The sequence below is a fragment of the Panulirus ornatus genome, chromosome 7 (genome assembly GCF_036320965.1).
Source record: "Panulirus ornatus isolate Po-2019 chromosome 7, ASM3632096v1, whole genome shotgun sequence".
Taxonomy (NCBI): Eukaryota; Metazoa; Arthropoda; class Malacostraca; order Decapoda; family Palinuridae; genus Panulirus; species Panulirus ornatus.
This window is the reverse complement of record NC_092230.1, coordinates 51,439,221-51,464,118: the sequence shown is the minus strand read 5'-3', so window position 1 is coordinate 51,464,118 and position 24,898 is coordinate 51,439,221. Positions and strand designations below refer to the sequence as shown.

Below are 24,898 nucleotides of genomic sequence, written 5' to 3'. Positions count from 1 at the left end.
TTGCCAGCCGTTTTGCCACATTACATCTTATGCAAGGCTTTCACCATCTCTTCTCTCTCCACCAAATCCCTTTTCATGACTCATTTTGCTTACCTCCCTGACTCAGACACCCAAATAAGTCACATTCAACAATTTTTTAAAGTACACTTTCACATCACATGTAGCTTGCCTTTTTTCACACTGGGAATATGGCATAAGAATCATTTGCTCATCAAAAGGGTTAAGCAGAATACTGTAAAGAGTATTTGCTGTTTCACTCTTAAGGATGACATAGAAATGCTTTGATTGCAATAAATATGGTCCAAACTGCATTGACTTCAGTGAAAGCAAAGAAAAACTAATTAATTTGAAATAAGTGATGATTTGTAGCTGCTGCAAAGTACTTTTATAAGTTACAGTAATATGCATGATGCCTCTCATTTAATGTAATGGTATGATGTTCCTGCTGTTGTTGCTTCCCAGACATGAAATTATTTTTTTATATAGTTCATGAAACAACAGGCAAGTAAACACCCCCTAGATAAGAAAAAATGTTGAAAAACAATCCTGATTATATAATGTGGGACTCATTTAAATGTTTATGGTTACACTACCACTGTAACTTCACTGAAGTTACAGTGGTAGTTACAGCCCTTCAGGACTGCCAGATGTATAATGCGTTATTGCATTTGTCTTGTTTTTGCTACATCAGTACAATATTGTTTGTGTGAGCATTTTTCAGTGTTTGTGTTAACACATTAGTTTATCCATTTTACACACAGTTGCCTTTCCTGCCTTACTGAGGTAGCATCAGGAACAAATGACTCCTCTTGTATACATCCAGATTTTAGCTTATATGTATGATACATCAGAACCAGACCCACCATACACCGTTCGGCCTTACATGTTACTCCATTGATTATCGTAACTGCATTATCCACCCTGCTTCAGTCCATTGACATCACATGGTCTCCCATTTGCCACATTAATACAGTTAATTCAGTCCACTGCTTACCTCTTGCCCTCCTGAATGTTTTTTTAGTGACCGCCATGGCATGGGCAAAACATGCCCCAGTCAAAGGTTATCACAGGAGAAAGGAAAAAAAGTAAGAGAAAAAATTTATCAGGATTTGCAGGTGTATGTAGACCTATCTCTTAAAAAGAGAAGAAAGATTCTAGGGAGAGGGAAAGATAAAAGTAGGAAAAGAATCCCTCAGCTTAGTTATTTGAGGGAAGGAGGAGGTTTCATAATGGTCAACCCTCAAGTAGCCAGTTCCCTTACAGCAGAATGCATGCATTGGTTCCAAATCTTGGTGGTAGAGACAAATGCAGACAGTTTATGAAAGCAGTGGCCAAAATGATACTTGTAGAATAGAGAGGGCAGCAACATTCCTCTATACAGAAAGGGATGGGTGAAAAGAGATGATGCCTAGAAAATTAATGAGACAAAAGACTTTTGATTCTGCTCTTGTTAATAAAGAGGTGGACGAAGAAGTGCACCAGACCTGTGAACAGTACTCCATACTGGGGTGATTAAAACTACTCTAGGTATTAAATAGTGACACATAAAAAAATGATTATAGCACCTATACAGGAACCCCAGCCTTTGGAAAATAGACTTTTTAATGTACATTATGTGGAGCTTCCAAGATAGGGTGGAGGATATGGTTATCCATAACATGTTATTGCATAGGTGTTATGAAATTGATTAGAGTAAAATGAATGACAGAAAGAGATTTTTTTTTTTTTTTTTTTTTTTTTTTTTTTTTTATACTTTGTCGCTGTCTCCCGCGTTTGCGAGGTAGCGCAAGGAAACAGACGAAAGAAATGGCCCAACCCCCCCCCCCCCATACACATGTACATACACACGTCCACACACGCAAATATTCATACCTACACAGCTTTCCATGGTTTACCCCAGACGCTTCACATGCCTTGATTCAATCCACTGACAGCACGTCAACCCCTGTATACCACATCGCTCCAATTCACTCTATTCCTTGCCCTCCTTTCACCCTCCTGCATGTTCAGGCCCCGATCACACAAAATCCTTTTCACTCCATCTTTCCACCTCCAATTTGGTCTCCCTCTTCTCCTCGTTCCCTCCACCTCCGACACATATATCCTCTTGGTCAATCTTTCCTCACTCATTCTCTCCATGTGCCCAAACCACTTCAAAACACCCTCTTCTGCTCTCTCAACCACGCTCTTTTTATTTCCACACATCTCTCTTACCCTTACGTTACTTACTCGATCAAACCACCTCACACCACACATTGTCCTCAAACATCTCATTTCCAGCACATCCATCCTCCTACGCACAACTCTATCCATAGCCCACGCCTCGCAACCATACAACATTGTTGGAACTACTATTCCTTCAAACATACCCATTTTTGCTTTCCGGGATAATGTTCTCGACTTCCACACATTTTTCAAGGCTCCCAAAATTTTCGCCCCCTCCCCCACCCTATGATCCACTTCCGCTTCCATGGTTCCATCCGCTGACAGATCCACTCCCAGATATCTAAAACACTTCACTTCCTCCAGCCTCTCACCATTCAAACTCACCTCCCAATTGACTTGACCCTCAACCCTACTGTACCTAATAACCTTGCTCTTATTGACATTTACTCTTAACTTTCTTCTTCCACACACTTTACCAAACTCCGTCACCAGCTTCTGCAGTTTCTCACATGAATCCGCCACCAGCGCTGTATCATCAGCGAACAACAACTGACTCACTTCCCAAGCTCTCTCATCCCCAACAGACTTCATACTTGCCCCTCTTTCCAAAACTCTTGCATTTACCTCCCTAACAACCCCATTCATAAACAAATTAAACAACCATGGAGACATCACACACCCCTGCCGCAAACCTACATTCACTGAGAACCAATCACTTTCCTCTCTTCCTACACGTACACATGCCTTACATCCTCGATAAAAACTTTTCACTGCTTCTAACAACTTTCCTCCCACACCATATATTCTTAATACCTTCCACAGAGCATCTCTATCAACTCTATCATATGCCTTCTCCAGATCCATAAATGCTACATACAAATCCATTTGCTTTTCTAAGTATTTCTCACATACATTCTTCAAAGCAAACACCTGATCCACACATCCTCTACCACTTCTGAAACCACACTGCTCTTCCCCAATCTGATGCTCTGTACATGCCTTCACCCTCTCAATCAATACCCTCCCATATAATTTACCAGGAATACTCAACAAACTTATACCTCTGTAATTTGAGCACTCACTCTTATCCCCTTTGCCTTTGTACAATGGCACTATGCAAGCATTCCGCCAATCCTCAGGCACCTCACCATGAGTCATACATACATTAAATAACCTTACCAACCAGTCAACAATACAGTCACCCCCTTTTTTAATAAATTCCACTGCAATACCATCCAAACCTGCTGCCTTGCCGGCTTTCATCTTCCGCAAAGCTTTTACTACCTCTTCTCTGTTTACCAAATCATTTTCCCTAACCCTCTCACTTTGCACACCACCTCGACCCAAACACCCTATATCTGCCACTCTGTCATCAGACACATTCAACAAACCTTCAAAATACTCATTCCATCTCCTTCTCACATCACCACTACTTGTTATCACCTCCCCATTTACGCCCTTCACTGAAGTTCCCATTTGCTCCCTTGTCTTACGCACCCTATTTACCTCCTTCCAGAACATCTTTTTATTCTCCCTAAAATTTACTGATAGTCTCTCACCCCAACTCTCATTTGCCCTTTTTTTCACCTCTTGCACCTTTCTCTTGACCTCCTGTCTCTTTCTTTTATACTTCTCCCACTCAATTGCATTTTTTCCCTGCAAAAATCGTCCAAATGCCTCTCTCTTCTCTTTCACTAATACTCTTACTTCTTCATCCCACCACTCACTACCCTTTCTAAACAGCCCACCTCCCACTCTTCTCATGCCACAAGCATCTTTTGCGCAATCCAAAAGAAAGAGATATAGGGAGAAATTGCAGTTAACATTATTGAATTTAACCAAGGGATTGTATCTACATTCTGAGATGATGCACTGGTCCAACTTAAGAGAGGAAATACACACAGTACAAGAAAAAGAATGATGAGTAGGAGAAGAGAAGAGAAAGTGAGTTGCAGTGTGTAAAGTGAAATTATCAGCATAAGCGTGCAGATAGTCCCTTTGTAGAAAGAAGAAAGAGTAGGTGATACAACAGAACCTGAGGGATGCCACTGTTGATAGCATCCTGAGGGACACCACTATTTATAGCATAAGAGAGGGATGTTGTTCAATCAATGCCTTCAGCAATGAAAGAGCCAGAGAGGAACTTATATCAGGGAACAGAAATAAGCAGAAAAACCAAAGGAAGTAATGGGTTGGAACATTAAGGAGGAACATTGGAAAACACATTAGATAGAGTAGTCAGAAAGAACATGGTAGGAGCCTCTGGAAACATTGTGCTAGAGTTGCCCTCTGCCAGTGGCCTGTTAAGGGTGAGTCTCTAAAGGCTAAGAGGCAGCACTGGAATTCACCAATTATGGAGAGACTTTTGCTGTGGCCATCCCCTTGAAGGAGTTCCTGGAGGGATGGATGTCAGAGATTTAGATAGGTGGGTAGACCAAAGAGGAGGTTTAGAAAGCAAAAACCTATGCCACACTCTGTCAAATGCTTTAGATTTCAGGAGCCATAACAGAAGTTTTGCCAAAATCTTTGAGAGAGGAGGATCAGAGGTGAGTAACATAGGAGAGATCACCAGTAGACTTAACACGATAGAATCATTACTGGTGATCAGAGGGAAGGTAATAGGATTGCATGTGTTTGAGAAAATAAGTTACAGAGAGCTTCAGAGACTCTGAAGATAGCAGAAGCTGAGAGCATTAAGTTGGTAGTTAGAAGGGTTAGAGTGATCTTTCATTGGGATGGGCTGTTCAGTATCCTTCCATTTCTTTCCTGGTGTACCCCATTTTCTTCCTGCCTCCACTTCTTACACTTATACAGGTTCCTTTTAGGGAATCAGTCTTTACTCATCCTTTCCACATATGCAAACCATTTCAGCAATACCCTGGTCAGCCCTCACAGTTAGACTGTGCTTCCTACCATACTGTTCTCAGACACTAATTTCTTACACAGACTATCCCATTCATGCCATGTGTTTTCCTTGTTTATGTAGATATATATTTTGCCTGAAATTCATAAAGATCTTATATGAAAATCTCCAGGTAATCTACTGGAGTTTACTCTTTTGCTGTGGCAGAGTGACATCATACTCTTTTCTTTGACATCTAGAGTTACCAAGCCCTTAAATCCTTCATTTTCTTTCTTGTGCTTGAATTTCAGGGCTTCTGGCAACTTTCTTCCCCATGCTAACAAAATTTGCATGATCTTAGAGGTGCCAGATTTAGATTATCAAAAGTGGACAAAAAAGTGGAAAGGCTTGAGGTTTGCCACAAAAGGCTTAAACTTGTACAGTAACATAATATGTGTCTGTTGCTGTGCTTCTTGTAGATAGGTTATGTTGTTGAAGAAAGATTTATATCAAGATACTCAAATTTTATTGTTAATCAGATATTTTACTCTATATTTTCTGCCCCATTGCATATTAGGTTTTATAGAGAAAATGACAAAATATGTGTATCACAGAAAGTGGTTGAGTAGATAGATGTGGAGAAGATGAGAAAGTATGTGTATCAGGGGAATTGGAAGAGTTGATGTAGAGAGAATGGCAAAGCAAGTGCATTAGAAAAGGTGGAAGAGTAGATGTAGAGGAGACCAGAGATAGTGATCAACATGAGATTATATTATAGGGACATTAGCTTGCACCCATGGAAATTTTAAACTTTATAAAGAACTTTATGTTGATGCATGTGGCTTCGCTGTTTGTGTGATCTGTATCGATGAACAACACATCTCAAAAACACTTATTGTTACCCATACTTGCTCTTTGTATCTGTCTATGTCTCTGATGCCAATTCCCTCCAGGAACTCCCATTAAGGAGGTAGCCATGGCAAAAGTCTCCACTCATCCCTGTCCTTCTATGCCTTTCTCGCATTCACTATACCACTCATTTTTCCATCATTTCTCTCCCTCCAGCAAATTTCCACTCTGTTTACCCATGTCTCAGTTGGTCTTCCTTTCACTCTAACCCCTGTGATTATACTATAATACACTTCCCTTGTTAAGTTTCTATCTTGTATGCTTTCCACATGCCCAAACCAAGTCAAAGTATCATGTGTCACATACTTTACCACTCCACAATTCATTCCCTTTGCATTCCCTTCCATACCACATATTTCATACATCCCGTTATATCCTTCTTCATTCCATGTAGTCATACCACTTGCTTCTCTCAATTAGCTCATTTCCACAGCCTGGATTCTTGACCTTTATGACTCATTTCATGTCCATATTTCAGCAGCATAGGTCAAGTTTAGGAGGATTATGCTGTCCTTTAATCCTGTTTACTTCCACATTTATACTTTTACCTTTTGTTATTCTATTAAGGGACCCAATAACTCTTCTACTTTGTACTGCTTTCTCCCTTATCTCTCCTTCCATATCACAAAACTTACACAAGACAGCTCCTAAATACTCAAGTCTCTCACCTCTTCTAGTCTTTCTCCCCTCATGTCCAAAACACATTTTAGTACACTTTCTTCTCCCACTCTATATGGTTTTGCAAAATTTATACTTTCACTTTGTTTCCTTTCAAACACCATTACTTTGCTTTTGCTTGCATTAACCTTCATTGCCTAAGCTTACTCACATCATAAAAGACACTTAGAATTTGTTGCAACTCCCCTTCACTCTCAGCAAACAACATGTATCTTCAGGAAACAGGCCTGCCACTAGCCACCATACCTCATCAACATATTCTGTCTCTGTACCTCTTATCTATAGTTTTGCTTTCATCTTTCTCATCACTACATCTATATTCATATTGATAACCTTCATTGCCTGAGCTTACTCACATCATAAAAGACACTTAGAATTTGTTGCAACTCCCCTTCCTTCTCAGCAAACAACATAGTATCTTCAGGAAACAGGCCTGCCACTAGCCACCATACCTCATCAACATATTCTGTCTCTGTACCTCTTATCTATAGTTTTGCTTTCATCTCTCTCATCACTACATCTATATTAATATTGATAAGCCACAGTGACATCACACAGCCTTGCCTCACACCCATATGTATACCAAAACGTTTGCTCAACTCTCCATCCACTCTTACATATGCATTTGATCCTTTATAGAAGGCTCTTGAACAGTCCAATATTTGTCCCCCTACCCCATATATATTCTTAACACATACCACAAAGCATTCCACTCGACTTTCATATACTTTCTCCAGATCACTGAAAGCTGCATACCGTTTCTTACATTTTGCTAAATACTTTTCAAAAGTCATCTTCATCACAAAAGTCAAATCCACACATCTACCTTTTCTAAAACCTTTTGCTTGTCACTTATTCTGCATTCAGTCACTTCCATTACTCTGTTAACCAACACTCTCAACCAACACTCTTGCATACAATTTTCCTGTTATACTTAAACTCATTCCCATATAATTGCTACAAACATCCTTAGCACCTAAAAACAAACTTATTCTCATATAATTGCTACATACATCCTAAGCACCTTTTCTTTAGAATGGAGGGACAGTGATAGCGTTTGCTCAATCCACTGGCACAACAACAACAATAACAGCAACAAAACACTCTCCTCCATACTGCAGCATTTGAGATGTAATAACATTCATTCCAGGTGCCTTTCTTACCTTCAAGCCTCATTATTATCCTTTTTACCTTCCTTTTTGCTATAGGTCCTTGCTCTTTTATCACTTCCTTCCATCCTCCATAGCCATATGTTTTACAACTGCTGCCTTCCCTTCGTCCACATTCCTCAGTTCTTCAAAATACTTTTTCCATCTTCCTTTCACTTCCTACTTTTGATTCAGCAACTACCCTTCCATTCTTTTCACATTAGAATTTCCACTTTTTTTTATCCATCTCTCCTTTTTCTCCTCCTTTTATACAATTTCTTATTTTCCTTAAACTTTTTAGTCAACTTTCTTCCAAAATCTTCATCTATTCTTTCACAGCTCTTTTCTGTCGGTTTCTTAACGTTCCGCTTACATATATTATTCACTTCTCCTTTGCTGAACTTCCGCTGATATATTCTTTTGAGCAGTTTGTCATATGCCTTTTTCTTCTCTTCCACAGCATTTCTAATCTCTTCTCTTCACCACACAATTTACTTTTTAAACCTGTATCTCACAACCTTGTATTCATCTAGTAATTCTATAAGCTGCAGTAGTCTTTCTTTACACATTTTAAACATCTCATTCACACATGACTGCATCCCTACATTACCACACTATGTTCATCTAAACTTTCAGTCAGCCTTCTTCATACTCCTCCATGCATTCTTTCTGATTCATCTTCTCACTTGCCAACACTTTTACCACTCCATTATTCCTTACACCATAACTCCTCATCTCCATGATTCTCACCCCTCAAAGAAATGCTAAATGTTTGTCTCCAAAGAATTCTCTCACAACCCTAGCATCTATCACAGTCTTTCTCAATCTTTCATCCAGTCACATAGTCAGTCAAACCATCTTTCTCTTATATTCCATCTTTCCTTTTCCATATATATCTGTGGATTATTTTGTGCTGAAAAAGGTATTTACAAAGAATGAACCTTTCTCATCACTGATTTCCACAAGACAACTTCCATTCTCATTTATTCTAAGCACTCCCCTTTTATTAACTGTCTTGCCAGTTTTATCACATTCCACCTTCACAACCATATCACAAAAGGTTTTTCATAAAAAGTTGATGATTAAGTCAATGATTATGCTTTTCATAGTAGGGGTTTGTTGTTAACTTTAGAGCAGTTTCATTAACTATACAGCATGTGATAATCATTAGTATGTATGCTTTCATAAGATACACACATACACATGCTTTATCTTTTAGCCATAATTCTACTACTTTTCTTGAAGAGGTTGTATCCTATGTTCTTGCACTTCCTCATAAACTGAAGGCATTGTGTATTTCTTCCATTCTATTTAGTTGCCCTGGAGCTGATGGATGAGATAGTATCAGACAAAGGAGCATGGCTTGATGTGGAGGGTGGAGAAGCAGCACACTGTGGGGAACAGTTAATCTTGCTTCTTCAGGGGATCACTGATCGCTACAAAAGACTACCCCAGCCAGGACACAGGTGACAACTTGATCTAAAGCTATTCTTGTAGTTTTTATTAGATTCAAGATAGAATTTTCCCTGAATTTCCACAAGTTATTGACTTTTACTATTACTTTATATATCCCTGGGGATAGGGGAGAAAGAATACTTCCCACGTATTCCCTGTATGTCGTAGAAGGCGACTAAAAGGGAAAGGAGCGGCAGGCTGGAAATCCTCCCCTCTCTTTTTTAATTTTCCAAAAGAAGGAACAGAGAAGGGGGCTAAGTGAGGGTATTCCCTCAAAGGCTCAGTCCTCTGTTCTTCACGCTACCTCGCTAACACGGGAAATGGCGAATAGTATGAACAAATAACAAACTAATACTTTATATACCAAGATTTTTTCTACTTTATATGTCCATGTAAGAAGCAAGAAGATGCTTCTCTCACCAATGTACAAAGCCTTATGAACATCTAAGGGGACACTTGCTCATTGGAGGGGTCAAAATAATGTTTTGACCTACAAAATGAGGCATATCCCTCTAAGAGGTTCATTCCTTGAACACCATTGTAAAACATGAGATTGGCAGATACTTCCTCTAAGAAGTAAACCCTAAAAAGTATCTGCCCCCCTGGACCTGCACTCTGCAGTTTTTGATAATCTACAACTGGCCGACTGAGATTGAAACTTAATTTTGTTGAAGTTAACTTTTAATCTTGGTTGGCCTGTCATAGATTATTAGAAACTTCAGGCCAGGAGGGCCAATACTTTATTTGGAGACTGTACATATAACAGTCCATCCAGGCCTGTGATGTTGTGGCATGAAAGTGAGGTGGGACTGAGCTATCCTTCACCTGCACCTACTTTTGCACACAGGCACTGTTTGGACTTGCTGGGCAATGCTTGATATTGGTTAATGGTACCCTCACTATCTTTTCTGGCCTTGCAATTGGAGGATGAATTGGTATTACAGGTTGAACCCCTTTAATCTGGTAACATTGGGACCTGGCCAATACAAGACCACAGAAAATGCCAGAAAACTGAAATTGACCCCTAATGGAACCCCCTATGTATTTATATGCCTGACCCCTAGTCTTGCCAGCTCATTCCACATACATATTGCTGTGTTATCAAAGGTAGAACAAAGCTTAAAACAGGAAATAATACAATCATTAATGCTTCCAAACAGGTTTTTATCGTTACATTAGATTACATCAGAAGTACCCCAGATGGAGACTCCCCAGTATCTTGGGCAAGAGTTTTTCGTGGCATATGAATTCAGTACTGGGCAGATTTAGCAGCATTATACCCCTGTTCTGGGGCTAAGTTTTCCGCTGGCACTAACTTTGCAAATTTATCCACAAACTTTGTCACAGCTTTGTGATGAGTAGTTAATGGAATGAATGACCATAGGTTGGTAGATGGCTTTGGTCAACTCTTGTTACTATTTATATTTATTTATTTATCTATTTTGCTTTGTCGCTGTCTCCCACGTTAGCAAGGTAGCACAATAAGTAACTCCTGTTACTATTGTCATTTTATTGTTATCATCAAGGCAGCCAGCCCGCACTACATGACTGTATCAGTCTCAGCCAGGCTGGTGGCTTGTACACTCTTTCTTGCCCAGTACATATTGCTGTTGGTTGTTTGATAGAGAATTGGAATTTTGATTGATTCTTTTAATACAACCTTATGCTACAAGCTTCTGTGTCATCACTACTTTTTTCACTGCACACACTATGTACTGAAATTCCATGTCTCCACTCAAACTTGTGCAGCCATCCTTGTGAATATTCACAGTCATAGCCTAGCTGTAGTTCTCTGTGAAAAAACTTTGGCTTGCTCAATAAGCATCTCTTCAGAAATGCTTTCACCTTCATTACATGGAGCTTAAACCACTTTATAAGTGCACCGTCTAATTCTGTACTCCTGGCATCTTTCAAAGTTTTACAAAACTAAATTCTTCTGGCTTTCATTTTCAGCCAAAAAATTAATATAAGAAATTAAGAGGACTGTTGAATTAGCTTGGCTGAAGTGCAAACAGATTTTGGTGCCTTAGCACTGCTTACAGCACCACCCTGGTGGCAGATCCACAAACTAATGGCATCAGATTCAAAATGTGCTTGACTTTGGAGCTCCGGATAGAGAATTACAACCTTTATTGTCATTTATTCATTGGTTTTCTGTAATGAGAAAGGTATATGTTTTTCCTATCCTGAGAATTTGTGAACTCAGAGCAACACAAGTGTCAGCTACTTTAGTGTAGTGGTGACTTAGTTGTAATTAGATATTGGTACACAGGGAACCCATCTCTTGAAGACTACTTTTATACAGCCTCATAGATTTATGAATGCTGACTTCATTAACCATGTCCTCAGTCATTCTGTTCTGTTCATCCACCACTCTTTTACTGTAGAAGTATTTCTTTACTTTCATATTTACAGTTTTTGTTTTGTCCTCCATATGCTCTCTCTCAACAATTCTCAAAGAACTGCCCACTATCCACTTTCATCAATCTCTTTTAAAAACTTTAAGGTTGTGATAGGGTCACTCCTCACTTTTCATCTTCCATAGTGAATGAATTTAAAGCTCCTGGCCATTCCATGTAATTTAGCTTCTTAATTCTCATAAAATTTTGTTGCCCTTGTTTGGTGAGAGGGATGTTCTAGTTTTGGCCTTGTGTAGGATATGAATATCTTGCTATATATTTCCTATGCATTATCCCTGGGGATAGGAAGAAAGAATACTTTCCACATATTCCATGCTTGTCGTTGAAGTTGACTAAATGGGGCGGGAGAAGGGGATGGGAAACCCCCCTCGTATTTAAATTTCTAAAAGGGTAAACAGGAGTCAAGGGAGGTGTGCTCATCCTCCTTAAAGGCTCAGATTAGGGTGTCTGAATGTGTTTGGATGTAACCAAGATGAGAAAAAAGGAGAGATAGGTAGTATGTTTGAGGACAGGAACCTGGAAGTTTTTGGCTCTGAGTGGAATGAAGCTCAAGGGTAAAGGGGAAGAGTGGTTTGGGAAAGTCTAAGGAGTAAAGTCAGGGGTTGGTGAGAGGATAAGAGCAAAGGAAGGAGTAGCACTTCTCCTGAAGCAGGAGTTGTGGGAGTATGTGATAGAGAGTAAGAAAGTAAATTCTAGATTGATATGAGTAAAACTGAAAGTGGATAGAGAGAGATGGGTGATTATTGGTGCCTATGCACCTGGTCATGACAAGAAAGATCATGAGAGGCAAATGTTTTGGGAGCAGCAGAGTGAGTGTGTTAGCAGTTTTGATGCACGAGACTGAGTTATAGTGAAGGGTGATTTGAATGCAAAAGTGAATAATGTGGCAGTTGAGGGTATAATTGGTGTACATGGGGTGTTCAGTGTTGTAAATGGAAATGATGAAGAGCTTGTGGATTTGTGTCATGAAAAAAGAATGGTGATTGGGATTACCTGGTTTAAAAAGCGAGATATACATAAGTTTACGTATGTGAGTAGGAGATATGATCAAAGGGTGTTATTGGATTACATGTTAATTGATAGGCATGTAAAAGAGACTTTTGCATGTAAATATTCTGAGAAGGCAATGAGAGGAATGTCTGATCATTATCTTGTGTATGTGAAGGTGGAAATTTGTAGAGGTTTTCAGAATAGAAGAGAGAATGTTGGGGAGAAGAGAGTGGTGAGAGTAGTAAGCTTGGGAAGGAGATTTGTGTAAGCTAGTATTAGGAGAGATTGATTGTAGAATGGCAAAAGGTGAGAGCAAATGATGTAAGGGGAGTAGGGGAGGAATGGGATGTATTTAGAGAAGCAGTGATGGCTTGCACAAAAATGCATGTGACATGAGAAAGGTGGAAGGTGGGCAGATTTTAGAAAGGGTAGTGAGTGGTGGGATGAAGAAGTAAGATTTTTAGTGAAATAGAAGAGAGAGGCATTTGGACAAGTTTTGCAAGGAAATAGTGCAAATGACTGGGAGATGTATAAAAGAAAGAGGCAGGAGGTCAAGAGAAAGGTGCAAGAGGTGAAAAAGAGGGCAAATGAAAGTTGGGGTGAGAGAGTATCATTAGATATTAGGGGGAATAAAAACAGAAGGAGTCATGCAGGGAGTGCTCATCCTCCTTGAAGGCTCAGATTGAGGTGTCTAAATGTGTGTGGATGTAAGCAAGATGAGAAAAAAGGAGAGATAGGTAGTATGTTTGAGGAAAGGAACCTGGAGGTTTTGGCTCTGAGTGAAACAAAGCTCAAGGGTAAAGGGGAAGAGTGGTTTGGGAATGTCTTGGGAGTAAAGTCAGGGGTTAGTGAGAGGACTAGAGCAAGGGAAGGAGTAGCACTACTCCTGAAACAGTTGTGGGAGTATGTGATAGAATGTAAGAAAGTAAATTCTTGATTAATATGGGTAAAACTGAAAGTTGATGGAGAGAGATGGGTGATTATTGGTGCATATGCACCTGGGCATGAGAAGAAAGATCATGAGAGGCAAGTGTTTTGGGAGCAGCTGAATGAGTGTGTTAGGTTTTGATGCACAAGACTGGGTTATAGTGATGGGTGATTTGAATGCAAAGGTGAGTAATGTGGCAGTTGAGGGAATAATTGGTATACATGGGATGTTCAGTGTTGTAAATGGAAATGGTGAAGAGCTTGTAGATTTCTGTGCTGAAAAAGGACTGGTGATTGGGAATACCTGGTTTAAAAAGCGAGGTGTACATAAGTATACGTATGTAAGTAGGAGAGATGGCCAGAGAGCGTTATTGGATTACGTGTTAATTGACAGGTGCGCGAAAGAGAGACTTTTGGATGTTAATGTGCTGAGAGGTGCAACTGGAGGGATGTCTGATCATTATCTTGTGGAGGCAAAGGTGAAGATTTGTATGGGTTTTCAGAAATGAAGAGAGAATGTTGGGGTGAAGAGGGTGGTGAGAGTAAGTGAGCTTGGGAAGGAGACTTGTGTGAGGAAGTACCAGGAGAGACTGAGTACAGAATGGAAAAAGGTGAGAACAAAGGAGGTAAGGGAAGTGGGGGAGGAATGGGATGTATTTAAGGAAGCAGTGATGGCTTGCACAGAAGATGCTTGTGGCATGAGAAGTGTGGGAGGTGGGTTGATTAGAAAGGGTAGTGAGTGGTGGGATGAAGAAGTAAGATTATTAGTGAAAGAGAAGAGAGAGGCATTTGGACGATTTTTGCGGGGAAAAAATGCAAATGAGTGGGAGATGTATAAAAGAAAGAGGGAGGAGGTCAAGAGAAAGGTGCAAGAGGTGAAAAAGAGGGCAAATGAGAGTTGGGGTGAGAGAGTATCATTAAATTTTAGGGAGAATAAAAAGATGTTTTGGAAGGAGGTAAATAGAGTACATAAGACAAGGGAACAAATGGGAACTTCAGTGAAGGGGGCTAATGGGGAGGTGATAACAAGTAGTGGTGATGTGAGAAGGAGATGAAGTGAGTATTTTGAAGGTTTGTTGAATGTGTTTGATGATAGAGTGGCAAATATAAGGTGTTTTGGTCGAGGTGGTGTGCAAAGTGAGAGGGTTAGGGAAAATGATTTGATAAACAGAGAAAAGGTAGATGAAAGCTGGCAAGGCAGCAGGCTTGGATGGTATTGCAGTGGAATCTATTAAAAAAGGGGGTGACTGTATTGTTGACTGGTTGGTAAGGTTATTTAATGTATGTATGATTCATGGTGAGGTGCCTGAGGATTGGCGGAATGTTTGCATAGTGCCATTGTACAAAGGCAAAGGGGATAAGAGTGAGTGCTCAAATTACAGAGGTATAAGTTTGTTGAGTATTCCTGGTAAATTATATGGAAGGGTATTGATTGAGAGGGTGAAGACATGTACAGAGCATCAGATTTGGGAAGAGCAGTGTGGTTTCAGAAGTGGTAGAGGATGTGTGGATCAGGTGTCTGCTTTGAAGAATTTATGTGAGAAATACTTAGAAAAGCAAATGGATTTGTATGTAGCATTTATGGATCTGGAGAAGGCATATGATAGAGTTGATAGAGATGCTCTGTGGAAGGTACTAAGAATATATGGTGTAGGAGGCAAGTTGTTTGAAGCAGTGAAAAGTTTTTATCGAGGATGTAAGGTATGTGTACGTGTAGGAAGAGAGGAAAGTGATTGGTTCTCAGTGAATGTAGGTTTGCGGCAGGGGTGTATGATGTCTCCATGGTTGTTTAATTTGTTTATGGATGGGGTTGTTAGGGAGGTGAATGCAAGAGTTTTGGAGAGAGGGGCAAGTATGCAGTCTGTTGTGGATGAGAGAGCTTGGGAAGTGAGTCAGTTGTTGTTCGCTGATGATACAGCGCTGGTGGCTGACTCATGTGAGAAACTGCAGAAGCTGGTGACTGAGTTTGGTAAAGTGTGTGAAAGAAGAAAGTTAAGAGTAAATGTGAATAAGAGCAAGGTTATTAGGTACAGTAGGGTGAGGATCAAGTCAATTGGGAGGTAAGTTTGAATGGAGAAAAACTGGAGGAAGTAAAGAGTTTTAGATATCTGGGAGTGGATCTGGCAGCAGATGGAACCATGGAAGCGGAAGTGAATCATAGGGTGGGAGAGGGGGCGAAAATCCTGGGAGCCTTGAAGAATGTTTGGAAGTCGAGAACATTATCTCGGAAAGCAAAAATGGGTGTGTTTGAAGGAATAGTGGTTCCAACAATGTTGTATGGTTGCGAGGCGTGGGCTATGGATAGAGTTGTGCGGAGGAGGGTGGATGTGCTGGAAATGAGATGTTTGAGGACAATATGTGGTGTGAGGTGGTTTGATCGAGTAAGTAATGTAAGGGTAAGAGAGATGTGTGGAAATAAAAAGAGCGTGGTTGAGAGAGCGGAAGAGGGTGTTTTGAAATGGTTTGGGCACATGGAGAGAATGAGTCAGGAAAGATTGACCAAGAGGATATATGTGTCGGAGATGGAGGGAACGAGGAGAAGTGGGAGACCAAATTGGAGGTGGAAAGATGGAGTGAAAAAGATTTTGAGTGATCGGGGCCTGAACATGCAGGAGGGTGAAAGGCGTGCAAGGAATAGAGTGAATTGGATCAATGTGGTATACCGGGGTCAACGTGCTGTCATTGGATTGAATCAGGGCATGTGAAGCGTCTGGGGTGGGCTGTGGAGGGTTCTGTGGGGCCTTTATGTGGAAGGGGAGCTGTGGTTTCGTGCATTATTACATGACAGCTAGAGACTGAGTGTGAACGAATGGGGTCTTTGTTGTCTTTTTCTAGCGCTACCTCGCACATATGAGAGGGAGGGGGATGTTCTTCTATGTGTGGCGAGGTGGCGATGGGAATAAATAAAGGCAGACAGTATGAATTATGTACATGTGTATATATGTATATGTCTGTGTGTGTATATATATGTGTACATTGAGATGTATAGGTATGTATATTTGCGTGTGTGGACGTGTATGTATATACATGTGTATATGGGTGGGTTGGGCCATTCTTTCGTCTGTTTACTTGCGCTACCTCGCAAACGCGGGAGACAGCGACAAAGCAAAATAAATAAATAAATAAATGTATATGTATATGTGTGCTTATGGGCGTTTATGTATATAGATGTGTATGTGGTGGGTTGGGCTATTCTTTTGTCAGTTTCCTTGTGCTACCTCACTAACACGGGAGACAGCGACAAAGTATAATGGTAATAGTAATGATAAGATAGATTTAGAAATTACCCTTGTCATATGTCTGCCAGTGCTAACAGCTGCATGCATACGATAGTGAATGTCAAATGATCCCAGCATTGTGTACATCACAGCATCTCTCTCAGTTCTTACTTTCAGTTACCATTCAGTAAGTTTTTGTTATTCAAGTAATCAAACAAATTTTTGTGTTGGATTATACCATTTGTTTATTAAATCCCAAAGAGGATGAAGAGCAAGAGGAAAAACCCTTCACATGTTGATAGATCTGGCAAGAAGCTGAGGAAGATGCTTGATTTGGAATTAGAAATGAAGGTAATCACCTAATATGAAGGAGGAAAGAAAAGATAATGTCATTGCTTGTGATCTACAGTTGTCCCATTCATCGGTCTCCACAATTTAAAGGACAAAGAAAATGTAGAAGAAGCAGTGAAAGGTTTGGCAATTATGAAGTCTGTGATAATAACAAAGCAACAACAAGGGCCCATCCATGAAATGGAAAAGTTGTTGATGCTGTGGATGGAAGATCAAATTCAAAAACATGTACCACTAAGCTTACCAACAATTCAGGCGAAGGCTAGAAGTCTTTTTGAGACCTTGAAGGAGCGAGCGGGAGAGGATTACATAGAGAACTTCTCAGCAAGTCATTGTTGATTCAGTAGATTTAAAAGAAGATATAGCTTGCACAATGTTCGAGTCACAGGCAAAGCAGCAAGTCCTGACAAAGGAACAGCTGAAAAATTCATTGTAAGTTTGGATGAATCAGTCCGTGAACTGAAGAATCTTAAATAAAAGGTAAGAAGAAACCACAGAACCATATAATGAAGCTGGTTAATAGAAACAAGATAATCATGATGGAAATTGAGTAGGATAAAAGAATGCTTTACAGGTATATGAATTTTACATGCCATTGCTGACATGTCTGGCTTATGTCCTTTTTGAGATCCAACTGGTCGGTCACAACAGAACTCCAATGTATGTCGGGATGCATCTCTATATAGGTATGATATTTGCTCTTTTCCATTCCTTTGGCACTATGCCTTTCTTTAGTATCTTAATGAACAGTAATTCAGTTGGTTAATCTAGTGTGTCTGCACACATCTTTAGCACATATGATGAAATTTAATCAGGACCATGATCCTTGTATGAGTCAAGTCCTTTTGATATTCTGTTAACATCTTTTCTAGATGTATCAGTGATACCCAAAATCTCCACCCCATTCCATCTCACTGGTGCAGGGGATATAGTGCCTTCCACTGTTAAAATACTTTTGAACTTGTTATTCAGTTCCTCACATATCCCTACCTCATTCTCTCCAATTTTTCCCTCTGAATCATTTTGCCTGATTAGTTCCTCTGTTACTGATACCTGACTCCTGGTGAATTTATAGAAATGTTTTGGATTTTCAGCTGCATTTGCCCCCAAAATCCTTTTCAAAGTATCATTGTTTCTCTTTCCTCATCTTGCTATTCTTGTTTCATGCTCTCTTATACCTTGCAAATACTGGCTGGCTAAAATGCAATCTATGTCTTTGCCACTACACATCTCGAAGTTCCTTTTCTGTATGACATCTTTTATTAAACCACTCTTTTATTTTTCATACCATTTCCTCTGTATAAGAGGCTCAAGGTGCCCATGCCTCTACTCCTTCATTGGAAATTTCACTGAACCTCACACCACGAAGCCATGGTTCCTGGCTACTGAATTCTATTTCCTAAACTACATTACCAATTGGAACTCCCTCAAAGAGGTAGTTACAGCAACAGAGTCTCCATAAATAAAGAACTACAATGCTGCTTCTTAGCCTTAGTGCCTGGCAGAGGGCAAGCCTAGTCCAGTGTTTGCAGAGGCTCCATCCTAATGTTCGTAATGACTACTTCTATCGAATGCTCCTACCTACTACTTCTACTGAATTTTTCTACCTAATGCTCCCACCTACTATCTCTACCTAATGTTCCTGCCTAAATGTTCCTACCTACTACTTCTGTCTATTGCTCCTGCCCTTTTATGAAAAGCCAGGGCTAGTGCATAGTGCTCACAGCAGGAAAATCTAGAGTTATGAAGACCGAGCTGTGTGAGTTCAGTGTTGTCAATTGTTACATATGACACGGAGAGATTGTAAGTTTGTGGACAGAATGACAGTAGTCCAAATGTTATTAAGGCAGAAAGAAAAGACAGCTACCTGGGTCAGAGGATTCCAACTTGGCAATCACTAAAGTACTGGCTCACTAAGCAGATGTCACTAATCTCCTGATACCCAAGTGGGTATTACTGGTAATGTACCTCCCTGATCATTGGCTGCCTACCACCTACTACCTGTAGTTTCTGCAATTTTATCTCAGCTTAATTTCTTGTCTCATCTGTGCCCTTTAATTTCCTCATTTACCACATACTCAGTTTTGAGGATTACATAATCACTTCTTCTATATGATGCATTGTGTATACATTGCACTTAAAACCCCAAATCAGTCAGAACTAATTTTGACTATTCAAAACCCATTCAGGCCACGACACAAAATGTCAAGATTATAAAGGTTAGGTTTGAGAGAGCTAATCTAACCTGGCTTGACCAAACCCAACCAAACCTAACCTAACCTTTGTAAATCTTGACATTTTGTATTTTACCCACCCTCTTAACACCCTCAGAACAGATTCTAACTAAACAAAACTAGTTCTAACTGATTGTGGGTCTTAACTACCACATGTATAATGTTTTCAGTGTCCATGTTAGTATGAGTGAAGATGAAATCTAATGATGTTGTATCAATCCCTTTCATCCAAATGTGCTCCTTGACATCTTGGCATAGGAGATTTTCCTGTATATCCTCTAAAAACCTGTGTCTTCATGACTCAGTATCACCATGAGAATCCAATTCCTCCAGTCTATCTCTTGATTGAAATCCCCTATTTTCATTACTTTACTATCTTGAAGAAGGGAGCGATTAACTGCTTCATGCACCATCCTAATTGTTCCTTTGTTGTTATCATTGTATATATGTTCCAGTTCATTGTAGTTCTTTGGAGGATTATGTGATGCTAAAACCACTTTGCTCTTCTTTTATAAGAGATATTATTCCCATTGTGTATTGTCTGAATAGACCATCTTCCACTATTTTTGAAACTTCAGGCTCTCTTATATTAAGAAAGCTGACCCTTCCCCTCCTTTACCTTCTCTTTCCTTTCTTGTCATCATATTCCCCTCTTTTCACAACAAGTAAGGGTTAGTTTAAGAGCACCAGGTAATTTCCTGCTCTTCTCAAAACACATCACTGTAATTTGAGAACATATCTTCAGCTGCATTGATATTCTCATAATTTAGTTATCAGCTTCATTTGTTCTGATCATCTCTTACCCAAAACTGGTACAAGATCCCAGTTTACAACAAAGAACTCTACAGAATATTTCTATTTTGTCTTACCATTGGCAGCAGTTCTACATTTTTTCTGTGAACTTTGTAGAATTCCACATTTACAGCACTGTATCACATGGCTTTAACTGCATGTCAGGTACTATATGTTTAAGAATAACATTTACACTTACACCACGATCAACTTGAAGCTTCACCGTCTTACCACTTACTTCCATGAAAATCATGATATCCTTGTTGCTGCATCATGTGGAAAGCTTCATAACATACTGGACATCAGAGTCATCTATTGCATCTGCAACCTCTTGAATACCAGTGACCATACTTCTCCCAGAACCTTTTTCTAGTTTTGATGTACATTTACTTGGGAAATATGTTCTTCCTGCACTTGTTACAGGTCTTACCATATGCTGGGCATTCCATTTTCTTCCAAATATGCTTGTTGCTACAGGACTTGCATTCCCTCATGGGTGTATGTACAGCTGTGGTCATCAAGGTGGATGTTTCCATTTCTTTGTTTTCTTCCTGGATTTCTTCAGAGTCACCTTGTTGACAGCTCCTGATCCTTCACCATGAAATACTGACTTCTGCTCCTTTGATGCTTGGTATACCAAACAGATTTTGAAACCTGCATAGAGTAAAAGGCATCCTCTTTAAAAAAAATTCTCATGATGAGGGTCATCTGAGCATCCAACTGCTTATTAATTTCTCAAATTCCTCATGATGAGGGTCATCAGAGCATCCCACTGCTTATTAATTTCTCAAATTTCTCATGATGAGGGTCATCTGAGCATGCAACTGCTTATTAATTTCCCATTTTCTTTCTGAGCTCCAAATCACATTCCTTGCATAGAATTTAGAATCTGGTGATACAGTGTATGCAAAAAACCTTGTCCACACTGTCATCCTGCTATTTATGGCCTCCCTGCCAGTGTCATCCCATGACCCAAACCTATCCCTTGGGTGATCTAGAAGTGTTCCTTGGGCAACTAGAGATAGGTTTTGGTGGTGGGATGACTTTGTCAGGGAGGCTATGAGCACTGGCGAGCATCTGCCTGATCTTGTGTTCTGAGAATTCACTGTGCCTAGAAATATCATGTGTGCCCACATTTTCTTGCTTCCAGATGAATATTTGGGTTTTTTTACCAGAAAGGCAAGAGCCAACCCTCTTAAAGCATGGGTGGAAAAGATATATTGCCCAGAAGCAGAATTCCTAAAATGAAGAGGCAGCCAGGAGAAAGAACATTGTTTCTTAAAGGTAGCCTGAGCTCAGCACACTGAGGCAGGTTGCTGGTAATCAGTCACATTGTTAGAAACACTAGTCTCAGTGACCAGATGTATGATGATTTCACACTGAGAACATCATATGCTTGTACCTACAATAACCCATAGTCATGTATTGCCTATGAAAATATATGAGGAAATGGAAAACTTTTTTGTAGACACTGTAATTGAATCTGGAGATTCTCTTTTTGCACATGCTTTTGAAATCTTTACCTGTCTGCCAGCATTCTTCTTTGGGGCAAAATGTCCATCAAATTTGGCAAGTATATTCAGAACCACACTGTAGCTGGGTTAGGCTGGTTATATATGATACCAGGAATTCAGAAAAGTTATACCTCTCAAGTAATTCATTGCTACCCTATGTTAGAAGTAGTGCAACCTTTTCCTCATCAGATCTCTTCTTAAAATTTTGCTTAAAGTTCTTCCAGGCCAGGTAAGTGTCACCTGTTAGGCTTAATTTGCTGGGGATAGAGAGCTGTGAAGGAGTCAGTTGCACCAATTTGTTACATCGTCCCTTGATTTTACCTGAAATCTTTGGAACAAGACTCCTTATCATATCTCTTCCTTCGATCATTTTAGTCTGTCATAGCTGATGATGGTTTTACCACTGCCGCCATGTTCTTGTACTGGTTTTTGTGTCTCTTTTTTTTTTTTTTTTTTGCTTTGTCGCTGTCTCCCGCGTTTGCGAGGTAGCGCAAGGAAACAAACGAAAGAAATGGCCCAACCCACCCCCATACACATGTATATACATACGTCCACACACGCAAATATACATACCTACACAGCTTTCCATGGTTTACCCCAGATGCTTCACATGCCTTGATTCAATCCACTGACAGCACGTCAACCCGGGTATACCACATCGCTCCAATTCACTCTATTCCTTGCCCTCCTTTCACCCTCCTGCATGTTCAGGCCCCGATCACACAAAATCTTTTTCACTCCATCTTTCCACCTCCAATTTGGTCTCCCTCTTCTCCTCGTTCCCTCCACCTCCGACACATATATCCTCTTGGTCAATCTTTCCTCACTCATTCTCTCCATGTGACCAAACCATTTCAAAACACCCTCTTCTGCTCTCTCAACCACGCCCTTTTTATTTCCACACATCTCTCTTACCCTTACATTACTTACTCGATCAAACCACCTCACACCACACATTGTCCTCAAACATCTCATTTCCAGCACATCCATCCTCCTGCACACAACTCTATCCATAGTCCACGCCTCGCAACCATACAACATTGTTGGAACCACTATTCCTTCAAACATACCCATTTTTGCTTTCCGAGATAATGTTCTCGACTTCCACACATTCTTCAAGGCTCCCAGAATTTTCGCCCCCTCCCAAACCCTATGATCCACTTCCGCTTCCATGTTTCCATCCGCTGCCAGATCCACTCCCAGATATCTAAAACACTTCACTTCCTCCAGTTTTTCTCCATTCAAACTCACCTCCCAATTGACTTGACCCTCAACCCTACTGTACCTAATAACCTTGCTCTTATTCACATTTACTCTTAACTTTCTTCTTTCACACACTTTACCAAACTCAGTCACCAGCTTCTGCAGTTTCTCACATGAATCAGCCACCAGCGCTGTATCATCAGCGAACAACAACTGACTCACTTCCCAAGCTCTCTCATCCCCAATGTGTCGTACATTGGCTTAATATTTTTGAGGAGACCAATGTTACTTTGCTCAGTACGTTTTCGCATAATCATAACTTACATGCTTGTTGCATTAACAAAGGTAGTTGCTTATAGAAAATGTACAATGGTAGACTGTAATAAACTGGATTATTGTTACAGTGAGTGGGCTTGGAAAAGAGGCTTGTGTGTAGAGATACTAGGAGAAGTTTTGTGAAGAATGGCTAAAGGTGAGAGAATACAAACTTAGCAAAGTGGGCAAGGACTGGGAGGTACTTAGAGAAGTGGTGTTTATTGCATGAGGTATCAGTGGCAGACAGATATGGTCTGGTCTTGTCATTGTCTGTTGATTATATAGATGTTACTTTTTTAACATTATTAACTATGATTAGAATTCAGTACTCTGAAAGTAACCCAGTGCTTTTTTTATTTTTTTTTTCTTTAATTTTTTATTTTTTTTTTTTTTTTTGCTTTGTCCCTGTCTCCCGCGTTTGCGAGGTAGCGCAAGGAAACAGACGAAAGAAATGGCCCAACCCACCCCCATACACATGTATATACATACGTCCACACACGCTAATATACATACCTACACAGCTTTCCATGGTTCACCCCAGACGCTTCACATGCCCTGATTCAATCCACTGACAGCACGTCAACCCCGGTATACCACATCGATCCAATTCGCTCTATTTCTTGCCCTCCTTTCACCCTCCTGCATGTTCAGGCGGCCCCGATCACACAGAATCTTTTTCACTCCATCTTTCCACCTCCAATTTGGTCTCCCACTTCTCGTTCCCTCCACCTCTGACACATATATCCTCTTGGTCAATCTTTCCTCACTCATTCTCTCCATGTGCCCAAACCATTTCAAAACACCCTCTTCTGCTCTCTCAACCACGCTCTTTTTATTTCCACACATCTCTCTTACCCTTACGTTACTTATTCGATCAAACCACCTCACACTACACGTTGTCCTCAAACATCTCATTTCCAGCACATCCATCCTCCTGCGCACAACTCTATCCATAGCCCACGCTTCGCAACCATACAACATTGTTGGAACCACTATTCCTTCAAACATACTCATTTTTGCTTTCCGAGATAATGTTCTCGACTTCCACACATTCTTCGAGGCTCCCAGGATTTTCGCCCCTCCCCCACCCTATGATCTACTTCCGCTTCTGTGGTTCCATCCACTGCCAGATCCACTCCCAGATATCTAAAACACTTTACTTCCTCCAGTTTTTCTCCATTTTATTTTTCTTTATTTAATTATTTTGCTTTGTCGCTGTCTCCTGCGTTAGCGAGGTAGCGCAAGGAAACAGACGAAAGAATGGCCCAACCCACCCACATACACATGTATATACATACACGTCCACACACGCAAATATGCATACCTATACAACTCAATGTACACATATATATACACACACAGACATATACATATATACACATGTACATAATTCATACTGTCTGCCTTTATTTATTCCCATCGCTACCTCGCCACACATGGAATAACAAACCCCTCCCCCCTCATGTGTGCGAGGTAGGGCTAGGAAAAGACAACAAAGGCCCCATTCGTTCACACTCAGTCTCTAGCTGTCATGTAATAATGCACCGAAACCACAGCTCCCTTTCCACATCCAGGCCCCACTGAACTTTCCATGGTTTACCCCAGACGCTTCACATGCCCTGGTTCAATCCAATGACAGCACGTCGACCCCGGTATACCACATCGTTCCAATTCACTCTATTCCTTGCACGCCTTTCACCCTCCTGCATGTTCAGGCCCTGATTACTCAAAATCTT

The 24,898-nt window shown here is 40.4% G+C and overlaps 1 protein-coding gene across 2 annotated transcripts in view; it reads left to right on the top strand.

Annotated features, from left to right (window-relative positions):
* The window catches only part of Rint1 (RAD50 interactor 1), a 223,513-nt gene that overhangs the window by 144,606 nt on the left and 54,009 nt on the right, over positions 1–24,898 (top strand). For both annotated transcript variants that reach the window (XM_071663813.1, XM_071663814.1), the window contains one exon: positions 9,059–9,209. In XM_071663813.1, the coding sequence (XP_071519914.1) occupies positions 9,059–9,209 (151 nt within the window). The remainder of the gene's footprint in view (positions 1–9,058; positions 9,210–24,898) is intronic.